Source organism: Corvus moneduloides, chromosome 12 (assembly GCF_009650955.1).
Source record: "Corvus moneduloides isolate bCorMon1 chromosome 12, bCorMon1.pri, whole genome shotgun sequence".
Taxonomy (NCBI): Eukaryota; Metazoa; Chordata; class Aves; order Passeriformes; family Corvidae; genus Corvus; species Corvus moneduloides.
This window is the reverse complement of record NC_045487.1, coordinates 13,603,496-13,630,989: the sequence shown is the minus strand read 5'-3', so window position 1 is coordinate 13,630,989 and position 27,494 is coordinate 13,603,496. Positions and strand designations below refer to the sequence as shown.

At 41.4% G+C, this 27,494-nt stretch overlaps 1 protein-coding gene across 4 annotated transcripts; it reads right to left on the bottom strand.

Moving 5' to 3' along the window:
* Nucleotides 1–762: 762 nt before the first annotated feature.
* On the bottom strand, nt 763–22,217 carry SIAH1 (siah E3 ubiquitin protein ligase 1). Of its 4 annotated transcripts, none has more exons than XM_032122274.1 (2): nt 22,110–22,217; nt 763–4,436 (listed from the first exon to the last, which is right to left on the bottom strand). In XM_032122274.1, exon 2 carries the CDS (start codon nt 4,432–4,434, stop codon nt 3,586–3,588), a length of 849 nt encoding a protein of 282 aa, XP_031978165.1. In that variant the 5' UTR covers nt 4,435–4,436; nt 22,110–22,217; the 3' UTR covers nt 763–3,585. The 4 variants fall into 4 exon arrangements, with proteins under 4 accessions (XP_031978165.1, XP_031978168.1, XP_031978169.1 ...); XM_032122277.1 differs by lacking the exon at nt 22,110–22,217 and adding an exon at nt 21,718–21,911; XM_032122278.1 differs by lacking the exon at nt 22,110–22,217 and adding an exon at nt 9,127–9,150.
* Nucleotides 22,218–27,494: the final 5,277 nt, after the last annotated feature.

Sequence of the window (27,494 nt, the reverse complement as noted above, 5' to 3'; positions counted from 1 at the left end):
TCAAACCAAGAGGGAAAAATTGTTTTCCAAACAGCTGGAGAAACAATCCTGCACTGCCCTGCACTGTGAGAGCACTGATATGCTCGGAATTCCAGCACCGTCTGTTTACACATGGACAAAACAAATCTGCGTTTTTTTTAAAGAGAATGAAGACAACTAAAAAAAAGTTTCCACCACAGCAAAAGAGGGAGCTGCTCCCCAGAAAAGTTAAAGGATGACTTTCTGTCTGACACATCACTCCAATTCCTAAGCCTTGTCTCCATGGTCTCCACCTGAAAGTGAGGGGGTGTAATGCCATTCTGAAGATAATACCAGGCATTTACTGCCAGCCTTTCCTGTCCCTGCTGCCAGAGCTGAAGATGTTCTGTTACTGTGTTGAGATTTTTTTTGAAGAAAACATAAGCATTATCCATTACAGCAGACACTACAGCCACATGTTGGTGCCTTTTGTTTTGCTTTCACTGAGCAGACTAATCCTGTGCAGCAGTGAGCCAGAGCAGTACAGAACTTCTGAAGGGATGGCAATACACTGGGGATCATCTGCTTAGGAACATTCGAACAGTTACATGGACCTGAGGTTAAATTGTGTCCCTCAGAAAAATACCCCAAGATAGCCAAAGCTTATCAAAGGTAAAGCAGTGGGTAGCTCCTTTCCATCAACACTCTAAACTGCTACAGAGAGTAACTATCCCACATGTGCAATTCCTGCTTTAATCACAGCAGCTTGGAACAGATTGGATAAAACAACAGGACAGGCAGCAATACAAAACCATTCACCTGCTTTAATTTTAAAGCACTACTGCAAACAAGAGCTAGCAGGAACTGTCACAACAGAACCAAAATATTTACATCCACGTTTGTCAAACATTTTAAGGCTTTTTTTTTTTTTTTTTTAAAGGGCAATGAAAAACCACAGAGGTAGTGCTAGCAGACAAATGCAAAATCTACTGCTTTTCATCTTTTCGAGACAAATTGAATACTCCTTTCCCAATACAGCAAAGTAAAACAACACTTTCTAAAATAAATAGCTAATGTTAAGACAATACCAGGCTTTAATACAGCGTTTATTTTAGATAAGGTAGTAAACTGTACAGATTTCTAGCATGGTTTCTTTTTTCACATATAACAGTGTAGTTGACTTACCAGATCCTCACACTCTTTAGAGGAGATCCACTGAATTAGGCTTCTAATACTTTTGAGGATCTGGGCCGAAGGGTAATTTCATCATTCCATCTGATGATGGATAGCAAAGGTTTTATACAATTATTTAACACCAAATGGAGCAATACTAATTTACATTACAGTAAGTCAGCATACAGTAGTTATGCTACAGATCTTGTCCTCTGTGAAACATGAACCAACCTGTCTGAGCACACCAGGCAGCTTTCTACAGCTCACTGCAAAGGCCCTTCCTGAAGGCCCCTTCCAGAGCACAGCCCTGACCTTCAGCCCACTGCACCTCAGTCGAATCACTGCAGCTCAGCACAAGGGTTCAAGGGAGACAGTGCTCCTGGGGACATGGCCCAAGCTGAACCCTCCCAAACAGAAGCAGCAGCAGTGACCAGCCCCACACAGCCCCAGCCTCTCAGGGCAGGGTCAGAGGCTCCACACAGCTTCTCCACTATGTTCCCTAAACAAAACCAGAGCTGGAATAGCCCAGCCAGCCAGGCACCAGCGAGCAAGGGAGATGTGAGCTCCTCTAAAAAGGGTATTTAGCCAACTTTCTGTTAAAGACAAACTAGAGGTAAATGCAGACAAGCTTAATTAGGTGAGAATAATTACTGAATTTAGAAAACTGCAAACAGTTGGCTGTATATTCAAAAGGAAAAAAATGCTAGATTGCAACGAGTTTCGGAAGCATTTATCTACTGCCACAAGGTACCAGTACATCTTTTAAATTACATCTGTGCACAGTTCAAACAGCCTAAGTATCAAATTTTAAGAGTGAAACTTTTATTACATGAAGCTATTTCTGTAGTATAATAATCCAGCCCAATGGATTTTATGTTCCTTACCTGTAGAACTACTTACCTCATCATGCATCAAAAATAAGAACTAGAGTTGTCTTAACAGATCAACTTCTGATAAGAAGGTTAAGACAGTGCACAGGAAATAAACTGTATTTTAATGTGTTACAAAAGTAGTTAATAGCCAGACCAACTCCCCAACACATCCACTACCACTCGGTTTGACAAAGATCTCCTTCCAACAGCTCAAGATGGAACAGCTTTGCCCCTGCTCGTCTGTGTCTGTTTTGTAACACAAATCCCGTTTACATTCATGGTTCAGGTTTGCACATACAGCCCAGTATCCTTCCAAAGCCTTTAGGGCTGGTCAGTCACACCTGGAAGAGATTTATTTATCTGCATTGTCATGTGGATCATGTCACCAAAATGATATACAAAAGTCAGTTCCAGACAGTTACTTTAGTAACAACCAAAAGACATGAAGACAAGAAACTGAGCAAGAGCATCAATGTGTCAAACTTTGAGCTAAAGCAAAAAGCAGAAGTTGGCTGTTTTTTTTCATTTGCCAGGTAATCTTTTAATGACAAATATAAAAAGACTGAAAACATCTCACTCTGACTGCCTTTTTTTTTTTAAACAAATGGTCTGCTTTTATAATTACAAATACTGTGTAATACAAGACTTTCTTTGTACTGCAAACCAACAAATACAAGGATGCAATCAAATTTCTAAGCATCTCTAAATTTGAAATGTGAATTTTTTTTTTTTAATTCGGAAAGTTCTTAATAATTGTTCACTTTTGTTAGAAGATAACTCAAAGTACAACAACATCTAGACCTGTTTTTAAAGGAGCTGTCTTTCCTGACATCTTTGAACATAAGCACTCCTTTCGAGTTCAGTACATTCACAAATAGCTCAATTAAGAACAGTATCACCAATGAATTGACTACTGGAAAGAGACAAAATTTACCAAACATACAGAAATATAAGTTTTACCATAGCAATTATGCATATCAAAAGATGACACCTGTAATTAATTTTAAAAAGATACAAAAAAGAGAAAAACCTGAATTACAGAAAAGAAAGTCATATTTATTTAATGAAAAACTAGAAGTTAATAAAAATTAGCAAATACACAAAAAATATACACAAACAGCAGCAATACTATGTAGTGACTTACAAAGGGGGGGTGGGGAGGAGGAAGGGAAGCAGCGGCCAGAGACCAGACCGCTCAACATGGCTTGTCAGTCAAAAGGGGAGGAAAAAAACACAAACAAAAACACGAAACAGTATCCTTTTCAACAGTACAATCAATCTACAAACAAGTTTTTAGAATTATTTTACAACATTTCCTGTAGAATCAATTCTTAATACAAAAGATGCCCATTTTGGGTGTATATATATATTCAGTGGTTTACTGTTGACTTATTTTAAATATATTAGTTACTACATGCAACTGCTTCCTGTAATTTAACAGCCTTTCCTTTTATTTACCTTCATTTATGTCTACCCTCCATCTACCAAATAATTTGTCTGACAGTCAAAGATGGTTACCCTATTTCTGCTAAATTAAATGCAACGGTTTTAAACACTGGCCTGAAGAGGTTTGATTGCCATTTCAACACATGGATATAGTTACGTTGATGCCTAAATTGCCATTTTCTGCAAAGAGCTGTGCAATGCTGGTGTCAAAGACTAGACAGTCACTATTCATAATGGCTGTTGCAATTCCCTCATGAATGGATCGAGGAGTTGCTTCCCAAGTCAATCGCCGCCTATGCCCATTTAGCTCGAGTCGATAAGCAAAGTTTTCTGCTTGCTTGCGTGTTCCTATCAGCTGTACAATTGCAAAGAACTGCTGGTGACCATCATATTTTTCCTGTTTCTCCAACACTAGCATGAAATGAAAGCCAAAACAAGACTGCATCATAACCCAGTCAACAGCACCAGGAAGATTAATGTCCGTGGCCAGGAACACTATATCTTCTCCCTGCAGCGTTGTAATTGACTTATGCTGATGCATCAGGTGTGGCATTACAGCATCCAGAGAGCCTTGCCATTTACATGAAGCACCGGGACAGGGACAGGAGTAAGGCCTAAACTCACACAGCTCCTCATGGTCTGCTTTTTCTGTGTGTGGCAAAGTTATCTCGCAGCCAGAAGAGGCATATTTACATGGGAAGAGTACGGAATTGGCAACTTTCTCCATAGCCAGGTTACGGATGGAGCCCAGCGGGCCTCGGCAAGTGGGGCAGCACGTGAGTTTGGGGCGACAGTTGCTACAGACCAGATGGCCACTCTGACATTGCAGAATCGGTGGCAGCACATAGTCAAAGCACACAGGACACTCAAAGAGACTGGCCAAGTCATTGTTGGAAGCTGTGGTGCCCGTCAGCGCAGGCACCCTCTGTGATGGCGTGCACTTGGAAGTACCCGTGGGTAGTGCTGTAGCGGTCTGACGGCTCATTTCTGCAACAGAACAGAGGAAAAACAATTCAGATCTAACCATGTTTCATTGCCTCTGCACACAGGATTTCTTGACTTACAAAGAAGCTTCAAGAGAAAATAAGATACAAATGAAAGCAAAAAAACCCCCCATGTAATACAAACTGCATATATCTTATGAGTAGATCAGCTGTATGCATATGTACACTTGCACGACATGGAAACTGAACAAGTGAGGAAGTTCTGCTCATTGTTCTGAAGTGGAATTTACCTACTGGAAGCTGCAAGGGAGAGGAGTAAAGAAAGACTAAAAATAGTAAGTTTTTTATTGCTGGTTTGTTTTTTTGAAATTGCAGTTATGAAATGCTTCATGCAGATCACTTCTGTGTATCAACTCTGTGTATAGAACAATTCTAAGCTGCTGTGTATGAGAAACGAGGCATTTTTGATGAAAAAAACTATCTTCTGGATAATGACGTTCTCAGTAATCATGTTTACAGTATAATTTTTTTTTTAAAAGCTGAAAAACACAGACAATTACTATACCCTGCTTTTTTCCCAGGATAGGACAGTGACTCTTCATTTTCATTACTCTGCTACTGAGGCCCACAGCTCGTAAAGCACATCCACTACTTCAGCTTTCTGAACCAAAACCGTTTGTGAGGTTACCAGAAAAAAACCCCAAAGCAATTATTTTATTTAATTTCCCAAATAAGACTAAAAATTCAAACTTCACTTGTTGAATTTGAGAATTCATTTTACCACGGAAATACTGAGGCATTTACAGTCTCTTGGAAAGGCTCTCTTGATGAAGTTCTATGTTCAGTGGAGCTCCCACTGAAGTTCTGTCCTTTCCAATGTCCCCAGACAAAGGTGACAGCTGTCCGACCAAACAGCTTACTCAAAGCATTCCACAAATGTGGAACAAGTACCATATTTCTTAACATGTTATGTTTTCCTGCACTCCTAACTGTCCTCCTTCTTGTGCAGAAGGAATTACGAGCACTATCTGAAAAAATAAACACAGTTTTGAAAAAATAAACCATACCTTTGTAGGTAAAGGGCAGTTAAATAAAATGCTATCCAAAATTGGCTTCTGTTACACAGTACAATTCTCAGCCACCCTAAGTGCCTCTCTGCAAGTACAACCAGCTCTGGAACTGTCACGTACGTATAAAGCTCTCAAAATAAACCTCATCTTTAATCTCCTTGCTATTTGACATGGGAATATTAGGCAATAGGCAAGCTTCCCATATTTAGCATCATTTCACCCACAAACTTACTCATACTTGGACCAGACAGCTCAGAGCAGCATACTGTGCATGCTTTTGCAAGACATGCACTGTTCAGGGCACAAAGCAGAGGAACTACGAGATTCCAACTTCCAAAATGACTTAGTCCTTGACATTCAAAAAGTAATGACAGACACGTCCAAATTCCTCTACAGAAGTACCTCTCCCCAGAGCTAGAAAAGCATGAGTGTCTAAGATTTGATATTCAGTCACTGATTTTATGAATCTCACAAGCCCACTGACAGCATTTTCTCAGCCCACCAAACGGTCTTACTCCATCACAGGCTTGGTGGTCTAGAAATACCCAATTCCCATCCTTGGGAAAAAGCCCCACGCAGCAGTTTTCAGTGCTGGGCCATAACTGATACCGTAGAGATATGACAAGAATGTTTGTGTCTTTTGGCTGCATCTTCCCACTGTGAGGCATTCCAGCTTAGATGAGAAGTTTAGGGTGTCTGTGACAAATCAAGCATGTGTCCTGGGGAAGTGATGCTGCACCACTGAGGGGATTCGAGCAGCAAGGCCTCTGCCAACTGCACTGCTCTGTGTCCCCAGCACCTGCACATGGGGGGCACCCTCCAGTTCTGTGCTCCAGAACAAACCATCGGACAGGAGAACCAATGCTGATCACACTGTTCACTCGGGAAAAGCTTGGCAATCACAAGAATATTTATATGTAAAATTCTGAAAGTGTTTCCCTTTAAATATTGCAAACACACACGTTTCAAAAAAGTCTGTGTGTGCTTCCTCTTGCCTGACCCTATGCATCCTGATCCAGGGATCCCCTGTAACCTGCAGATAACGCTGGTGAAAACCACTGCGTCAGACCAGTTCCCTGGGCAGCCTGACGAGCTGGGTGAGCTCTGCTGTCTTTAATTACACCTCACTGAGCCCGTGCAACAGTTAAATGAAGCAACCTACAAACTCTGTGAAAGACCTTGCACACAGATGCCACTTCCCACTTGAGCTTTCTAAGCTATGGAAGCACTGGAGAACAGAACTGTGTTACCAGCACTCCTGTGTGAGCAGCCTTCACACACACCTTCCACAACACTCACAGGAGCAGGGAATGAAAACGAGCAGGAATCTCTGAACCAGACCACTGAGATCAGCATGCAAGAAAGAAACTGGATAAGGCTACAAACTGTAATTTACCAAGCCTAAACGTGCCCAAAGCCTACATTTTCATCACTCTTGTTAACACAAAGATGAATAATACATCTTTCGTGGCTATCACAAAAGTTACAAGTTAATCACAAGTAAAGGTTTTAACAGTGGAATACATGTAAACCACCAAACTATAAAAACTATACAATTACAAACCAAGGAACACCAGCTACAGAACTGGAAATAAAGTTTAAAGATATTTTTAGTTACAAACCCCTTACTACAGGTAAAACCCCCTATATGCAATATTTGCTATTACATTGTCTTTATTTGCACACACTAGGAACAAGTCTCTAAGCAACAGCGACAAACTAAGGAACGCTAAGGTGTCATTTTCAAGTTCCTTTAACTCCAATTATCAAAAAGACTGTACGTATTTGAAAAAATTTAACCAACAGGAACAGTGAAAAGAGGAAAACGCATCTTAAGACTTCCTAGTTCTAAATCAAGGAAAACTGTTCTTGGTAACATCAGAACGCAGCGACCTGTTGCTAAAAGCATTCTCGACACTGTTCTGGGGAAGGTGACACGCACAGGCTACCGAGATCTCTCGCGGGACACGACTTAACAGCTCCTACAAGCCCAGCTTTAACTACTGTGCATAAAGCAATTTAAACGGCGCTACCTTTCCCCTTGCAGGTTTTACTCCCCGGCAAGCACGCAGACCAGACGCCCTTCCAGGAATACGGCCCGCTGGAGGCAGATCTGCCCGTCATGGGGCGCGGAGGAGCTCATGGCGTGTCCGCGCAGCACAGACGGGCTCTGGGTGCGAGGGGCACAGGCCGGGCAGTGACCACGCTGGAAGCCCCCGCGACCCACGGCGGGCCCCGCGCCGCGCCCGGATGTCACCGCCTCGGGCGGGGCCCACCGCCCCCATGTGCGGCCGCGCTCCGGCCCCGCGCCCCAAAATGGTTCCCCGAGCTTCCCCCGCCACTGCCGGTCCGGGACGGCCCCGCCCCGCCCGCCTCCGGGGGAGGGGCCGACCCGGCCCCGCCCGTGGAACCGGGAACCGGCCCTGCCCTTCCCGCGGAACCGGGATGCGGCCCCGCCCCACCATGGAACCGGGATCCGGCCCCTCCCGCCGGCAGCGCCCCGGCCCGGCACGGCCGGCCCCCGCACACGCAGCTCCCGCCGCATGCCCGCAATCCGGAGGAGCAGCCGGCCGTGCCTCACACGTGCGCACGGGGAAAGCGCCCCGCTTCCCCCGAAATAACTGCTTTTAAAAAGCTATAGATTCCATTCAAAACTCTCCTGATACATGAAAATCACTTCCTCCTATTTCAAGGATATTCCTCAGATGAGCTTTTTTCACTGTGGATCTATAAAGTCCTATTCAACGGGAATTTTCTCCATTTGTATAAAGATTATTCAATTAAGCAAAAGCATAATCTCAAGGAAAAGAAATGAACAACAGAACTAGAACAATGTGGCATATTTGATTACCTACTTGGACTATTAAAAAAGAATTAGGACAGTTAAAAGATAAAGCAGTTGGAAACCAAGTCAACACATTTAGCTCAGAAAAGCTTAGACATTAAGGAACGCTGATGTAATGACGATCATGGAAGTAAGTACAAGTTTCAGTGGAGGCAAAAGAACACCACACTGAGATAAACTGTTGTGGTAACATAAAAAGTAAGGCTACAGCATCTGTAAAGAAAATTATTTAAAAAAAATGCTTTCCTACTATTTGAAACCCAAGTCCTTTTCAAGGAAGACTTGTATCAGCACTGTAACACGTGCAAATAATGCCCGATCACTATGAACAAAAACTGCCCATTCGATACAAGCCTTCCTTCAGTCTCACCCCCAAACGTGCAAATATACAGCATCCCACCAGGTAAGAGTCAAGAAAACTTTCAAGCAGAACAGAAAAGCTGAAGAAAAACTGCACAGAAACAGCTTCTGAGAAACTAGGAGTGTGTTCTGAGGTGTGTGAAACATGCCCTAGGCTGCCCCTCCCGTGGCAGTGTCCCCAAAGCACACCCACGGGCCATTGGACAGGTTACCGCTACTACTGCACGTGTGCTTTGCTGCGCTGAGGAGACCTCAGGGACAAAGCCTTTGGGACCCGGACACAGAACCAAAATACTGTGAGAATGGGAAGGCACAACCAATCCACTGTTTAAAAAGCTCTGCTGAGGCACGGGCATATGGAAAGCAGTTTCCAGAAGTTGAAAAAGATGGTGTACCTCATGTGCCAGAGAATTAACAACAGTAAGTAGGACTAGACTGATACTGTTTCAGCTTCTCACCTTACCGAGGTGTTAGCTCCAGACACATTCTAGAAATCACATTTGCGCTTCACTGGAATACAGGGCACCTTTGACAAATTCAACCTAGCACCATCCACTTTTCTCGTATCAAATATCACATCTTCTCTCACATCTTCACCCATATCAAATAGATTAGACTTGAGTTTAACATTTTAGTTAGCTTTTGAAAGGGTAACTGAATATTAGTTTGGGGGAAAAAACCCACATAAAAGTTCCGTACAGTCATCTTAATGGCTGGAAGGGAAAAAGTCTCATAAGAGAGCAAGAAAAGGACAGAAAAAAATTTATTTATCCCCATTGTCTGTATGTGATGCAATAAAGTGTTTTTTCTATAACATTTCAAAACTAACTGAGTTCAGGGACTTCCATTCAAAATGCACTCTTGATGTATAACAGACACCAACAAAGAATAGAAAATCTTTCAATTTTTTTCAACTGTACAATCGTATTTGAGAATAAGGCTTTTTTACACACAGGACTGTTAGAGAACACTGGAAATGAGAACAGGATGAAGTTGTGAAAAACACTGACAAGTTAACTTTTTTCAAGGTGTGATGCAAGCCAAAGAATGTCAAAACCCAAAAGCTAAATGAAAGGTTGAAAATACTCATTAAACATAAAATATATCAGAAAAAATTACCCATATTTTTAAAGAAACTAGTATTTTTTATTTCTATTTCATTTAAAAGGCATTTTAGGGCCCAAGGTTTTTTGCCTTTTGCAGTCTTTCAGTTCCTCTTTCCCAGTTCTTGGGAGATGTTGCATCCCAAGGGCCTGGCATAGTTAGGATCAAATGCAGGCCTGGACAGACATGAGCACCCCTGCTCAGACACAGCCTCTGGACCTGTTGGCCTACTTCAGAAGTTTTAGAAGACAGTTCATGACATAAATTATTAATCAACTATATAATACAACTTAGTCTCTATACACTCTGTTTTTGACTAATGAATTACGATTTTTTCCAACCCTTCCAGACACTGTTTTCTTTGGTGCCCTTAACTATGCTATGTTATTTCAGACACCTCAAGGCTTCTCTTTTCCTGCATAACAAGCAAAAGCTAGATCAATCCAATGTAATAAAATATTATAAAATGAGACCAAAATAAATACACAAAATTGAGGCAAGACACATGATGATTTCCTTTGCCAAAATGTGATCTGTCCAGTTCATCTCTTTTTCATACACAATTAGAGCATTTCCCACTACCTTGCAGTGACCCACTCTTCCTGAAACTGCAGGTAACTTTTTTCTTGCACCTCAAGACATTCCCTACCAACCCCACTTCCCAATCATGAGTGAAATCTCAATGTACTTGTATAACCATAGAATTGTCTTTGTGGCCACCACTGCAGTGAGACCCCAGTCCTTGATGCCCCATGTTTCTGATGCGTCTCACATGTGGTTCCCTCATACCCCACACAATCACCAATGGAGCCATGGCAGTGCCCATCCAGACCTTCTCCGAGTTCAGCACACAATGTGTGGCACATGCACGCACAAATACAACCATGTAAACACCATCAATACTGTTACACCCACCAAACTAGAGCGACCTATTTCTAACTGATCGCAAAACCTTGAGTCTGGCCAGTGCTGTTTGACTTCTGCCTCATCACTACCACTCACCATTTCTCCTGTCAAGATATGCTGGAACACTTAACATCAACCCAGGAGAGGTTTGTTTCCTAGCTATTCAAGATTTTCTTTCCAACAACTTTATGATGTAAAATTAAGAAGGAACAGTGTCCTATAGAAGACATACAATGACCACATCAAAATCACATTAGTAACCAACTACTGTGACTGAAGCGTTCAATTTTAAATGCAACAAAGAACTTCATCAATTCCAACAAGTGAATAACCTGTACTCCAGTCAGTGATTCAACATCCAACTTTGCACAGAATACTGGAGACCATGTGCTACGGTACGCCAACCTCGTGAAGAAAGACACACTGAGGAGCAAAGCTCTAAGAAAATACCTGATAAACCCCCAAATTCTGTTCCAAAGGAAAACTAAAAATGTCTGATCAATAGCCAAAACATGAGTTTGGACCACTTACTCTGTACTCTATAGTTGGAGAACATGCCAGCTTTCACATCTTATATGCAGAATTAAATTAGAAAGCAGGTTTCCTTGTAAATTTAGACCACATACAAATTATAAACCAAAACAGGACATTTATCTCTCCCTGTCTTTTGAGCTTGGAAGGAAAAGGAAGGAGGACAGAAAGCAAAAGCTACAGGAACTATCAAGGAAATTCCTGAAAATGTAAGCTATATTAAAACCAACTAATCAAATGCCACTGTGAAAAAAGAAAATGTAGTAATACATTAAATAAATTGGTATAAGCAACAAAATAAAAATTATTGGTATTTGGTAATCTAATGTAATAAAAGGGAATAAAGCCACAAACTAGCTAGTGAAACTATACACAGCTAAACAAAAATACAGAGAAAAATCACTCTTTAAATACAAATCAAAACCAAACACTTGCATTAAAAAGATCATGGACCACTTCCAAATTGGACGTGACCATTTTTTTCCTTTTTAAAAACAAGCAAGTAACTTATCTTGCTGTGACACTGCCAAATCCCACCTAGCAGAAAGGTGTGAAGATGGTGACAGAGAAACACTGCTCCAGGTTGTATCCTTCACACTCCTGCACTGCACCTGGTGGTGCTGTCTGACAAGAGCCTTCTCTTCCCTTCGTTCCCCAGCTCTGTATCCCCAGTGGCAGGATCAGCAGGCAGCCAATTGCCAGAGCCCTCCTTACCACAGGACACCCAGACCTGCCCTCACCCTGCAGCACCATAAACCATGGGATGGACCCAAACCAGCACCTATACCCCAGGAGCCTTCTAAGGTACCAAATGGAGCATGCCTGTCTGCAGCCTGCTGTGGTCTGGGCACAGGTCTCGAAATTACAATGGCAGAAACCACAGAATCTAAGAAAATAAAAAAAACCTTCATATGAAAATACAGATAACTCTATGCAAACTAAGTAACAGGGAAAATATTTTTATTTTTAGTAATAGCTAGTTTCTGTACACTGCGCACAGTGCACACTGAACTGAGCTGCATCAGAATCATCCTCCAACAATTCAACCCAGTAATATCTACAGACACAGGGAGACAACTACGTTTTTTAAAGTTCTAGACATACAAAGCTGGAACAAAAAGTAAAGCAGGCATACAGAAGGATCAGCTACAGAGTGAATTAGTAACAGCAGCAGCAGCAAAGAGAAAAGCAAGTTATTTTTCATGCTCTAACACATACTGCCATTCAGAAGTATCTAAACAGGAAACACTCAATTGTTCTGCAAGGCATCATAGATGGGCTCTATATACAGTTACACTCCATTAGTATTTAAAAAAAAAGGAAAAAGGAAAAAAAATAACCAACCCCCTCTGTAAACATTAACAGCAAATCCTACCACGTGAGACAATTTGGGGGCTGTGTCTTTCCTCAGTCTGATTTTGCAAACCCTATACTCTTCAGTGCATGCTGTAATTGCCACGCAATATTGCATCACCATTCCTGTGTCTGTGGCAGACACGGGGAGGAGGGTGTGGCATGGAAGCACCTACCTTAATTCAGTCAGGCTTAACCAAAAGAAGTACCTGTACTTTGATGTGTCTTCACTTACAAAGTCTTTCTGTGATACCTATTCCAATTCAAATTCAAGACCTATTTTATGTTAAATATTTTCCTGCATAACTTAACAGTAGTAGGGAGCAGACCATCAAAATAACCAGACCTAATCAAGGAGACCTACAAATAAAGACTGCCCTACAGGAGACGACTGGGACACAGAAAGCCCCTCTGTAGGAAGTCAGGACAGGATGACATCCATTGACTACTTTTATAAAGATATTTGCATCTTGTTCATTGCTTAGGTTCATATGTATTTCCATTTTAAATAATCATTTGTTCTTGGGATTCTTCATTTGTTCTGTATTCCTGTACGCAGTCTTGATGACAGTAGAGCCTCTGTAAAGTATGGCAATCTAAACTCAGGAGAGCAAATATGTAGGGGAGGGCTTGGAGAATCAAGATACTTATTCCAGAGTACAGACCTTGGTGCCACAAGGTATGTCAGGTATGGATCCTACACATAAATACCTCCAGCATCACATAACACGTTAGTGGCACTGGAAGCCTAACTCTTAACTCCTCAGAAATTATTAATTTTTCAGAACTTCTAGTACTAAACTACACAGAATCTCTAATCAATCTGAGTGAGTTTTTACAAATCCGGAGGTTTTTTAAAAATTATTTTAATCTTCGAAAACAAGAACATTTAGAAGAATGTCTAGTAAAGAGAATGTCTTTATCACAGACACACACCACAAGGAGAATAAAACACACAACATTTAAAAGTAAAAGATCGAGTCTGCATTTTTAAAATGGAAATTTCTGCATTTTGGAAGTAAATTTTTCCTACTATGCATACTAATTCAAAAGGAAAGCTGTGGAAATCTGAGGTGGGCCACAGGTTTTTGTATTTTGTTGATATACCACAGATAGAAATCAGAAAGCACTAAACTTAGACTCTAAGCAGTGTAAGACCTTAGTAAAAGAAGTACAAAATTACAATGGGATTTGCATTTCTGATGGTTTCACACTTTTCAGTACTTCAATTCCTTAAACTCACATTTTCTGCATACCTTTTGTTTCTAGAACCTATTCTTTGAAGCCCGTGTGCCTTCGTTAAAACCTATTCTGTTTTATTTCAGTGACTTAACTTTTCCCCACTCATCAATTCTGAATCAACTACTTCTGTAATACTGTTGCATGAGGATTCAATTGCCACAATAATAAATATTTTTAAATCATTATTAAAATGTTAATCAAATTCTCAAATGCGGCTACTGAAAACTCTGCAGCCAAGCGTGGTTACACTGCTGCAGAGAGCAACAGTTCCACAGCTTCTCATCAAACCCTCAGGTTTAAAATGTAGCTTTAGCTCACAAACAAGAGCAGTCTCCAAGTGTTCAACCTGAGCAGACACCAGAAATGGGTGGAGCTGCTGACATCACAGACCACCATGTTGCATGAAAAGACTGAGCATTCCTTGAAACCTTAAAAAAAAAAAAAGCCACCCAAACCCACGATTAGTGGTGCTAGAGCAAAAGTCTGGGGCAGGGGGGACCTGGGGTTAGTTCCTGTTTTGTCATGAGCTTCTGAGTCATAAAAGGCAAGTACTTCCCTGCCTTTTACAGGTTTTAAACTACCACAAGTAGCTGTGAGTCTCACACATTAATGCAAAATGGAATGAAATGACTTGATAAGGATACGAAGTTAACCCTGTGAGGCCCTATTCAAATTTACTTCAGGTTAGTAATAACTAAGTATCATTAAACACTAAAAGACACTGTTAAATTATTTAACATCTCAGTTTTTATAGTCAGCAATCATCAGACTTCAATCACTGTTTACATTAAAACTCCTGCTCACATATGGATAACTGCCCTTTACTCGTCCCAGTATTTTGTACACAGGAGACAAATTATGGAGACATTGGCAACAACCTTCTCACTACTTCTATTGTATCTCATCTGAAGGTCTTCCCAACTTTATGAAAAGTCAAGTCACCTTTCTTTAGAGGGATCCTTGTATTACCAAAAAAAAAATCTCTCAGCCTTCTTTGTGAAGCTCCAAGTACCCAGATTTTCAAGCAAGTGATTTAAGTTCAGCAGAAAAAGAAAGCTCTTGGGCAAGAGGACTACATGTTCTTTTATTGCCATTAAATTCTGATCAGGTACATCTCAAATGCCAAGTAAAATGCACGCACTATTTCACTTATTTGTATTGCTTGGGAATTGCTTCATGGCATACAAAATTAAAATTCTATCATAATCACTCTGAAGACAGACCTGAGTCTACAGCAGAAATTAAAACACAAGATACTATAAATGGTTTGGAAATGACAGGAGTAGACATATCTTTCTGCTACTTCATGTTCTCTTTATCTGCACTTTCTAAATTCAAGACCTATCACTTTCTCTGCAAAATATTGTCCTCTCTTCTGTTACGTATTCAAAATCAAAACTTGAGTCTCTTGCAGTGCTGAATCTCAAACATCAAATCTTAGCCATGAATCACTGTCTAAAGCACAGCTGTAAAATTCAGTACTTTTTAACCTTTTTCTTTTACATGAGTATTACAAAAATAGAATAGGTTGGAGAATCGAGCATTCAAAAAACAGGAAATAAAAAATTTAATGTTTCATAGGCAACCTTAAGCCTACTTCTTCATATGCACATTAAAGAACAGCCTCCAATGACATCATCTTTTTCCCTACACTCAACTCCATTAGTAGATGAGCACGTGTACGTCTATGGAAGAATTATTATTGTAGAAGGAAGAACAACTTTTGCTTAAACAGAACACCTTATTTTAAAACGAAACTGTTATAGGTTAGCAGCTGGTTTTAATAGACACAAAAGCGCTCTTAAAATTACTGCTTTACAGGTGCTGTTTTGGAAGAATGTCCATCTCAGCTTCTATTATGGAATGCTTATTTTTTATCTGTAAAATTTCCTTTCTAATAATTAGACGTGACCCCGCACAAAGCCACACTAAAATTCCACAGTACACCATCAACATCTGCCAGCCAAATGATTCCCCAGTCACACCTGTGCAACTAGTCTCCAAATTACATCCTTAATGCACTTGTGCAATCACACAGATATCAGCCACAGAGAGATGAACCCTACACTAACTCCCAACTGTGTTGATGCCTTCATGACAAAAAGGGGGAAAATTCCTGTGAATGAAAGTCATTTTGTGACTCTAAAGACTTTTATATAAATACATGTGCATATACATTTAAAAATAAACATTCAGAAACAAAAATATTCGTTGAGCAGAGCATTTTCACAACTTTTACAAGACAACTGTACATGCACCTTGTGAAACAGAAAGGAGCAACACTTAAGGCTCAAATATAGGCCAAGATCCACTTTAGAGGAATTTATAAACTAGCTTTAGTTAAACATGAGAAGTTTCTGTTTTATACCTTAAAGTGGAGTCATATACGTATCAACACAAAAATGCATATCAAAGCATGTTTAACACATGATTCCCAAAACAACATTAGGTAATTTAGGAAGATTAAAATACAAAACTGTAGCAGACCCATGTTGATTTAAAAAAAAAAAAAAAAAAGACAGAAGGTAATGAGGTTTCCAAAAAAAAAAAAAAAATCAGAGTCCATTTTTACAGAAACAAGTTAAGGTCATTACCTTTAAAAGTACTAACATGCCATGTTTTAAAGGTTCTTAAATATTTTAATAGCATTTCTAAGAAAACTGCTCAGCTACAGTATTTCTTAAGAGCTTTCACATACCACTACAAGAAAATGGTTTATCTATAGCACGAAGAATGACCCACCAGATACAGGCTCCATGACACCAGGCACACACACAGAGGATGCTGGAGTGTGATTCCACCATTTCTGCAACAAACAAAAGCAGGCTGCCACCAAAATGAGTGGTTGTGCTGTCTGCTTTTTACCCACTGGTTTTCTTTCTCTTTCAGGTAATGTATTCAACAAGACCAGTCTTGCACAAGTACCTAGCACTTCCCCTGGCACCCCAGGAAGCCACCAAACCCAAGAGGCAATGGAGGGCCTTGGCCATCCTTTTTTAGCTCTAAGCCTGCCCTAACATCACCCACAGTGATGGAGGTGACACCTCCTGCAGCAGTGCTGAACCTCCCGGTTCCATGCTGCAAGCTGCCCTGGGAAGGGAACCGGGGAAGTTACCCTCTCCTCACAGGTGGGGAGTTTTCAACTGAACGTGGGACTGAAACTGCTCCGTTTCACATTCACGCTGGTGGCAACAACACTGCAACACTGGCAGCCCAACAGACACTGTACCTTGGATGTGCCACAGCCTGTGCAGTGCTACATCTTCTATTATTTCTCCTTTCCTAACACTGACGTGTTAACAACAACTAACCACATATTTTCAGAATAACGCTGACTTTTAAAAGAATCATAGGAAAAAAATAACTTTTAAACCCCACTTCAAATTAATACCTACATCACATTTCAGCATGAAGCAACTTGTACCAAGATTTACAAAACAACTTAGGAACCTTGTATTGCAGTTGTCCCCCCCTTGTAAAATATAGAAGACATGTAACTTTCCCTTATGAAAGATCTGCAACACAGAGCAAACAAAAACAACAAGGATAAACCTTTCAACTCATGTACATTTCTAAGCTAGACACCACGTCTAGACATTTTTAAGCAATTTATTTTCAAGCTTTCCTTCCTCCTGTTTAACACCAAATTGTTTTAAAATACTCCTACTCCAGTTAAAACCTTTGGACAATCCACATATCAGCCAACTTTAACAAACAATTTTACTTTGACATACTTCATTTGAACATGTATTTGAAAGTAACTCTTAAAAGTGTGGCATTTTAAATGCTCCTCCTTGACTAAAAAAATAAACCTTGAAAAGTGACTGTGGTCTTTCTTTAAAGACTAAATTACTTTTTGCTCTGTTCAGTACCCTGTGCAAGAATTCTAGAAAAGAACCTTAAAATACTTAAAGACTTCATGCCACTGTGCTGGTTTTGCTTTGGGTAGAGTTCATTTTCTTTGCAGTGGCTGGGACAGGGCTGTGTTTTGGGCTTGTGCTGGAAGCAGTGTTGATAAATAGAGATGGTTTTGCTATTGCTGAGCAGCACTTGCACAGAGTCATGGCCTTTCCTGCTTCTCACACCACGCCAGCAGTGGGGAGGCTGGGGGTAAATAACACACTGGGAGGGGACACAGCCGGGACAGGTGCCCCCAGCTGACCAAAGGGATATTCTAGACCATCTGGCATCATGCTCAGCATGTAAAGCTGGGGGGATGTTTGGAGTGATGGCATTTGTCTCCCCAAGTAACCACCAAGCAGGATGGAGGCCTGCTTTGCTGGGGATGGCTGAACACCCATGGGAAGTGGTGAAAGAATTCCTTGGTTTGCTTTGCTTGTGCGTCCAGCTCTTTGTTTACCTATTACACTGTCTTTATCTCAATCCACAAGTTTTTTTCACTTTTACTCTTGCAATTCTATCCTTGATCCCGCAGGTGGGGAAATGAGAGAGATGCTGCATGGTACTGAGCTGCCAGTTGGGCTTAAACCGCCCCAGCCACACAAACCACACTTTAAAGAACTTCTCTTTCACTTTTAAGGAGTGGATGAGTAATTTTTTAAGCAGCCAAAGTTATCATTACGCTCTCCTTGTTTTTCTTCATGTCCAGCAAAGTCATCAATTGTTACAAAAAAAGATCAAAATGTGTTTCTGGATAAGGCAAACCAAAAAGGAAAAGGTCAGCAACTGTCTGTAGAGCAATTTACTGCTCTTCTTATATCAACTGCCCTAGAATATATCCATTGTAATTTTATAATTCGTTTCCAGGTGCAAGAGAACAAATACAGATTTTATCATTTAGGTAACATTTTACTTCCTCCCTGAAAACACAGCCAACCTCACTTTTCATATTCAGCTTCTATAAAGAAAAACAAGTCAAAATCAGAAATGGACCATTTGGTTAGCTGTAATTATCTACCACTTTATCTGATTAAAGTACTGTGGAATTAGTAACCAAATCTCTCATTATTCCTATGATAACACAAAGAATCACCATTTTATACAGTCACTCAGGCATATATTTTTAATAGTTGTCCTGGGCATTACAGAAACGTGGAATGCAGTTTGGATCAGAATTAGAATCTCTCTCTCTAGTGCCATAAAACTTAAAGACTATTAAATGGGGCATTAATGCTGGGGTTTGTCTTCCTTTACTCCCTTGTACAATTAACAGCTGAACATACCCTGGCATGATATCAAACAACCCCAAGTCACTAACTTAGGAAGATCTTTGCTTACATGCATTTAAGTGCTAACAGCGAAATCTCAGATAAACCTGAAGTAACAGCTCATGGTAACAACACAGTATCTACGTGTATCTCCCAATTTCTAGTCCACAATGTGATACTGTACACAGAAAACACACATCAAAATTGCATTTTTATCATGACATGGAACGTTTAGGAAGGGAACAGTACGTACACTTTGAAAAAGAATAATCCACTTACAACAAATTTTTCTTATTAATGAAACGTTCTTGTTACTGAAAACATTTTATTAAGGCAACAATACGTCTCTGTTGTGTATTTTGTCAAAGTAAAAAAAAAACCAACCAAACAAAAACCTCTTACTATTTTTTCAATCACAATTAGTTTTCACTTTTAAAGCTGATTTCCCTTCAAAAATCAAAGCAACAGAAAAGCAAAAAAATCCAGAAAAAAAAAATCTGCATCTACAATGTTCATGACGTTTAAGACTGTAAACTTTGGAGCTGAGATCCTAAGCTTCAGACACCACGTGATGGTGGAGATGAACTAGAGCCTGGCAGCATCCTCATTTCACTGCTGCTGCTTTCTGCAGTAGGTAGCACCAACAGCACTGACCAGGACTTCAGGTAACCAGTCAGCAGCTGCAAACACAGTGCACACTTTGGCTTTCTGCAGACTGGCTACATGCGCTACAACTGCAGAACTGAGTTCTTGATATGTCAGGAGTTCAAAATATAATTGATTTACCTTGACTACTCTGCTTTAGTTTAGCTCCTAAAAATAAGATAATTGCTAAAGCAAAAAAGACACTAATAATCCATTTGGCAAAACTCAGTCCAGCTTTTAAAGATGACAATTGCAAGACTACAAGCACTATTACAGAAGAAAAATAAAGCAAAGTGATTCTAACTTAAAGTTAAGAACATCATATTTCTAATAGCACTTGCACACATAGTCTTCCAGAACGTTTCCTCTGAAGACCATCGTTCATAAACCTGTCCTACTTGATTTCTTTGAATTTTCAGACCAAAGAGTTGCTTTTCACATGAACATGCTCATGCTCCCCTTTTTCACATTAGAAGCAGGTGTCTGACACTTAAGTAGGATTTCTTTCTCAATTCACACTAAGCAAAGAGCAGCAACTCTACTCAAACCTAACTATGAAAAGTACTCATGTTATTTAAAGTATTTACTTTCCTTAGTTCACACCTACTTAGCTGGAGCCACTGAATTTCTGAGCTAGCTCCTCTACTACAGTCTAATTAGACTACAGCATTAAAACCTTATCAATAGAAATGACATAGTAACAGTTAAGCTACTTCATCTGGACATGCATTTTCAGGTCAAAAATGCCCTTTGTTCCATCAGGTTCAGAATTCTTGGGTCACAACAGATTTCTAAAACTGTATCACTGATGGAGAGGTCTTATCATTGTGCTTTTCTCTATGATTTTTCACTGCAGTGAAAAGGGCTAAAGCTATTTAAGAACATCAGTTTCCACCGAAATTACCATAATTTTTAGCACTCAATTTTTACTTTAGGTATACTCCCCAAAGTTATTTTCTGCAACTAATTACTAGTCCAGAGAGCCATGCTTTATCCTAAAACCCTCTGTATTAGTGTACCTATACTCCAATACCTCAAGTCATCATGCAGACCAGCTTGATTAAACGAGGGTTGAGAAGAGTCCCTTCCATTTTCCCTCCCCCTCTGGAATGCACCGTGCTAGTCTCAGTTTAGAAGGGAGATAAACAGACAACTGAAACTATGTCCCGAGCGTGGAATATCCCACGTCCTTCATGACCTAGTCCAATTAGCTATGAGCTTCCTAAAAGACACTCGTCTGCCACGTTAAACAAATTAAATCACTTTATCTATTTATTTGCACTATGAGTAGACTGCTCATTACAGAGACAAGGCAATATTCACCCACGCTGGTTGAAAAAGAGGGTGCAAAGAGAATATTGGAGAAATATTGTATTAATATGAGCATAAAAGTGCCACCAGCTCGCCACCGGAAAAGAAACTTGGTTCTTCTCCTGAAGAAATACTTAGGATGCTTTGCCTTTCACTACAAACGCTGTTGTCTCCCGTCCTTTTAAACCGTGGAGAAGGGGAAAGCATGATGGTCTTCAGCCTTTCAATTTTTACGGGGAAGCCGTAGCATGAGCAAGAATCTCCCTCCCTCTTTGCTCTCACGGGATTAGGTAAGAGACAGCAGCCCTCCCGGGAACGTCAGCGAGGGGCACCCAGCGGCCCATTTACCCCGGCGGCCCGTTCCTGCAGCGGCCGGGCCCACCGGGAGCTCGCAGGGGCCAGGCCGCCTCCTCGGGCCGCGCCGAGCCCGCGGCGCTCCCCGAGCACAAAGCGCGGCGGGGCCGAGGCCGAGCCCACAAAGGGGCAGCCCCGGGCCGGGCGGCGCAGACCCGGGCCGGGCCACCGCCTCCGCCTGCACACAATAGCCCGGCGGAAGGGCTCGGGGCCGCCGCTCCCCGCAGGCCCCGCCGCGCCCCGCTCCCCCGAGCCGCGGCCGCCACACAACACCGCCTGCCCGGGCCGCGCTTAGGCCGCGCCGGGGCCTTGTCCCGAGGCCGCCCCGCGGCCGCGCCGGGGCCTCCCGCGGGCGGCGGCGGGGCCCGGGCGGGGGCTGAGGGCCGCGCCGGACGAGCCGCTCCCGCTGCCCCTCGCGCTCCCCACAGCGCTCACCTGTGGGCGCCGGGCAGGGCGGGACCCGCTGAGGCGGCCTTGGCTCCCCCGATGGCGGCTCCGTGCGGGCCGACTGCGCTGCACCGCTCCGGCCGAGACGCTCCGTGCGCGGCCCGAGCCCACCGCGCGCTCCCTCCCTCGCTCGCTCGCTCCCTGAGCCGCGGGCACGCGCCGGCTGCTCCCGAGCGATCCTGCCGCCGCCTCCGCGCGCGCGCGCTCCACGGGCGCGCTCCCGCCAGCGCCCCCCTCCCGCGCACGCGCACCCGCGGGCCGCGCTCTGCCCCGCGCCCGGCCGGGAACAAAGGCCGCGCTTCCCTTCCGCGGCTCCCCCGGGATCGCTCTCGTGCCCCGGCCCCGCTCCCGTGCCCCGGCCCGGCAGAGCCGCCTCTCACCTGAGCCGCCGCAGGGCCGCACGGGCCTCTCTGAGCTGGAGAGCCCCGGGCGCTGCCGCGGCCCCGCGGTCGTGGCGGCCCCTCCGTGCCCGGGCGGCGGGAGCGCCCCTGCGCTGGCAGCGAGGATCGGGCACCGCGGCATCCGCAGGCTCCGCGCCGGCGGGGCCGCGCGGGGGCTGTCACAAGGGCTCGGAATTGTGTTTTAAAAAATGAAAGAGCCCGCAAAGTGGCCTCTCGCAGAGAGGCCGGGAACGTCCAGCACGGGGGCATTCTGGTGGTTTTAATGGACTGCTAAAAACAAACCCCTCCTCCAGTCTCTGCTCAAAGACTTTGCATAATTCAGGTTAGGTCCCCATCCAGCAATGCCCTAAATACAAATGTAACTTTCAGCACATAAACTGGATGAAATAAATGTAATTACCATTGTGCTTACATATGCTTTGTTGGATTAGGACCATGCTCATCTACTGAAGTTATTCAGAGGTTTGCCAGAGGAGAGATACTGTTTATTTTATTTTCAGTAAAATATTTAAAAATATGTATTTGTGATCTTATTTCCATTTTTTGAATGACTGAAGCATTTTCTTGGCCAGTTTAACTGATTATCCAGATGGTTCTCAATATCCTCCTCATTCTTTTTGATGACCAGTAAAGCACTTCTTTTTGTATAACATTCCTATGTTGAATCTGCCAAGTCTGCTCCTATTCAGAGAACTTTGTGATTAATTTTAAGGCAGATTCTCAGAAATACATCACTGTAGTGATGCAGTGCAATATGTACCAAATGCACTCTTTAAGAATCCTCCCAAGTATAGATAATATCAATTATTTGTTGTCAGAGGATGACCAGCTACAGGAGTTTAACTTCTTTGCACATAATTTCTCCCTGCACCGTGTAGCTATGCAGTGGTTATTAAGCCTTTTGCTTTAAGTATTCATGAGGAGTGATACACATGGCAGCGACTGCCAACTCATAGTTGGGCTGACTTACTGCATACTTAAAGAGATATGATAAAGTATTATTTTTATCCTGGATAGAAATGACACGATCCTGAAACAACATATTTCCAATAATACATTTTTTTCCCTACCTTCGATTTTAGTTCAGAGTAGGGCTAATCATTTGATGTATTTTTAAACACGTGGAGGTCTATTCAGCAGTGGTAACTTCCGGAAAAGGTGCTATCCTATAGAGAACAAGGAAAAAAGCAGCTGTAATGGTAGCAGTTAGTATTTTTAGAGATGAGAACCGCAGTGCTTATCAGTTCCGGTAATCTGTGTGGTTTTGTACAAAGTATCTCTGTGGTTAACACTTTGATCCTGGAAACACACACTTTTGCTAAAAAAAGACAAGTTGACAGTCTCACAGTCCTGTACCAGATCAATGCATTGCTGGGTGGTCAGTATCAAACAACTGAGTGTAAACAAGCCCTTGCTTTTCCCTGAGTGAAACTAGTTTTTTGAGTAGTGAAAGTAATTAACCTACAGGCTTTTCTTCTCTGACCTTGGCACAGGAACCTCCCAATTCATTCCCATGGTCCTGCTACCCCCTGCAATGCCTCCAGCTTGCCCACCTGCCTTAACCCCAGTGGCATCACAGCTCACTCATGCCTGTGACTGGAGGTGCTCCAGGTGGAACATCCCACGCAGCTGCTGTGCTTATACCACTGCTCCTTCACGCAGCTCCCATCTTCCTGCTCTTCCAACACGCCAGTCACCATCAGCACCACCACTTAGCTCAGTTTTCCTCCACTGTTCATCAGTAGAATTTGCAAGGAGTCACAGGAACTTCAGAGTCTTTGAGTCTTGTTCCTCCCTCAAACTGGGTTGTCACTAGCCCACAGGGTGAAGAGTTAGTAGTGAGGGCTGGCTGGAACAGACCCCATGGCCGTGTGGCACAGGCTTCATCACTGTAGGAAATGAGGGCTAAAAGGGCTCAAAGATGCATCATCTACTCCATGCTCCTGCTCCAAGGTAGGATCAGCTATGCCTTTGTTGTTCCTACCAGATGTTTGTTTAAACAGCTCATAAAAGTCCTCCTACGGCAGAAATGTTTAAACCTCTTTTGATGTTTGCCTGTCTTTACCATTACATTGGTTCTCCACATGATATTTATTTAATCTAAATCTCCCATTATAATTCCAGCTCATTCTTAAAACACTTCTGTGAACACTGAAATATTTTTTTTTCACTCTCCTGGTTTTGAATGCTTTCCTCTTCAGTACGTTGCATAAATTCCTTTCCATCTATAGATCAACACTGCAAGGCCTCTGATTATTCTTGGTTTTGCTGTCTGCATACTCTGTAACTGCTTCTTTCATTGTTTTTGACTATAGCTCTGGCAACTGGGCACAACACTCCATCTGAGGCCCTTTTAAATGTTGAGTAATAAAGGCTGATTCTATGGAAAACCATTAATTTAGCAGTATCTGTTAATATAATAATTTCAAACTGAATTCAGTAGTTTTAACATCAAGTTTTACTAATTATTTATTAATTGACATTACTTTTGTATGCATTTTTTACTAGAAAAAGTACCTACTGTCAGTGTGGAAATGTGTGATACCTCCTGTCCTTGAAGTTATATGGGTATGAAGGCCTTTAGTTTAATGGTATGTTTCCTTGCTTGACAATAACATCTGTAAGCCTTTAGTTTCATTTTATGTAATAAAATTCTATTTTTCTCCTTTAAATTTTAGACAGTATCCTCATTCTTAAAAGTCCTATTATTTCACATTCATTTAGTAAAAGGGATAAACTGGTTCACACTGCTTATACAAGTTACCGTAGCATTTTACTAAGTTCATACATTATTATAGTATACATTAATTTTTATGTGAAAAGTCATTGGTGATTATTTTATGCTTCTGTAAAACCCATTTTTGTTTCATGAATGAAGAAAGTATGAGCAACACATAGCAGCATTCTCTTGAGATGAAAAATGATTATCAGTGAATAAATTGGCTGCTCAAATTTTGTATCTGGATTTGATTTCTTAGACAGAAACACTGCTTCTGATCAGTCAGAGTAACACTCAATCCTGGGAGCTAAATGCCTATGCCCTAAGCAGAGCACCCAAACAAACTCATTTCTAAGCTTGTCTGTAACACTGAAGTGAGGAAAAATACACATGCTTAAGTGATTTTTCTACTACAGCTTTTCAAAGTCTCTTAGAGTAATGAACTCATTTTTACCCAGTATCCTATTCTAACTACTTTTTTATTATATATCAAAATGAGAACATTGAAGCCATTAAGAAAACTGAGTACAGTGTGTCCAACAAAACACACTTATTTTTGAGACTTGCCTAATTGAAGTACCCAAAGGTAACAGTACACTAATTAAAAATTAGTTATTACACATATTACAAAAGGACATCTAAGATCTCTAATGATCTCTTCATTCTGCAGTGGGATGACTTTGGGGTTTTTAATTTATATTATTCACTGCCCTGGCTGCAAAGCATCACTATTCCCAAACAGTTTATTTAGGGACCTTCTGACAGCAAGAAAGTGAAAGAATAGCATGACTACTTAAAGGAATTCATTAAAAAAGAAACTTATTTTTTCAGAAAAACATTGATAGCTCTTTCATATGTGTGCTTGAACTGCATATTTTGCATAGTAATAAAATTCTGAGCTAACAAGAACTCCACCAAAAAGCAATTTTGGATATTCTGAATACATTCTTGTATAAACTGTTGAACTAAACCTAGTTTGTAAGAAGGTAATGTAACAAACTTCTATGAAACATGTGCGATATCCCACTCTCACAGGATTGTTGTCTCCATTGATTTTATTGATAAATACTTCACGTGACAAAAGTCTTGAGGATTTTTTCCTGCAATGCTGCCTCTAACATCTGCAGTATTCAAGCAATTCCCTCAAATTTGGTTTCCACTAAAATCAGTGAACAAGCAAAACTTTCAAAGGTAAGAGCTAAAGTTTCAGAAGGCAAATAGAATCCCAGTCTTAGTATTTTAAATAATAAATGTTTCATTTTGAAGCTCATGTTTTGTTAGACTGGTTGGGTTTGATGGTCCTGATGTATCAGCTGAGGTTATTGAGCTCCACCGAAATATTTGTGATCAACTTATTTCTAGGCAACTATTACCTTGGAGTTTTAGGAGGGAAGCAAGTGACTGTGTGCCAGTATGGGTGACATAATTAATATAAATTCTGTTTTAAAACATGCTCTGATTTTTCAAGGCAGCAGGAGTACGCTCTTAGCCACAGAAAGAGCCAGCCACAGTATTGTCCTCCTGAGGATCAGTAATGAATCCAAGGAGAGGCTTAGGACCATCAAGTTATTTTGCAAAAAATCTATAACTAGTCACTAGACAAAATAAAATTTCAATCAGCCCTGATCTATTTTTTAGATTCCAGATAACTAAATTTAAAAGCCTTTAAAACCAATTGAAATCTCCCAAATCATCTGGGTCTTACTATGTAAATATGCAGTCTTCATGTAAATTCTTCTGAGTGAAAAATGAGATGTGTAATTACATAGCATTATATAGCGTTGGAGAAATTCTGTGGTCACGTAGCACATGATAATGTGTAGAAATTGGTTCATAACTACATGTCAATTCATTAAGCCAACTACGGGATGGAAAACTGATTTTAAAATAGTGTGAAACATGTATAATAACTTTTCCAGTTTTGAAATTTTAATGTCTGTAAGGTTGAACAAGGGTTTTTGAGGATTTTCTTTTGGTAAGCTTCTTGGGAGGTTATGGCTGGGTGGAAGAAATTAGTCTTGCACCATGCCATGAAGAACAATACTGGCAAGTCATATGTAATTAGAAACAATAGAAAGTAGTAAGTCATCCATTAAACAGGTTGGTTTTTTGGTGGATTTTTTTTGTTGTTGTTTTAAGTCTGGGACTGTTACCAGATGTGAATTACTTTGACAGATGATCTCTATATACAAATAATCAGGTGCCAGCTAAAGCCTAAACATTATATAAAAAGTCCTGTACCAGACTCAGTACATCTTTCATTTAATACAGAAACAAACAGCAAACAGTGTATGGAAACACCTGTAGCTGGCACAAATGAGTTAGTTTGCTGAGGTATAGTCCTATACCAAGCACATTAAAGGTAGTTTTTCTCTAAATTCTTACACGTTGTTTCATTATACTGTTACTCATTGTTCAGGCAAAGAGCCAACATTTTGAGCCTTCCTAAAATGAGAGACCCATATAGGATTTAGGTATGTCTTTGTCATAAGCCTATTTATGAAATATGCCATGAACATACTGGAGAGAAAAAGGAAGTGTCATGGCTTTCCTTGCTTACAAATCCCATTTTTGCTTTTGTGAAATACCTCTGACAGAGGCCAATGGCTCCTCTTCAAGTTTTCTGATGAGAAAACATGCACTAA

Bases quoted from the DNA above. Each gene is read 5' to 3' on its own strand.
- SIAH1 (XM_032122276.1), bottom strand. From the start codon at position 7,587: ATGACGGGCAGATCTGCCTCCAGCGGGCCGTATTCCTGGAAGGGCGTC. The intron at 4,437-7,496 runs GTAGCGCCGTTT...GTTCTGTTGCAG, and splicing joins TAAAACCTGCAAGGGGAAAG to AAATGAGCCGTCAGACCGCT.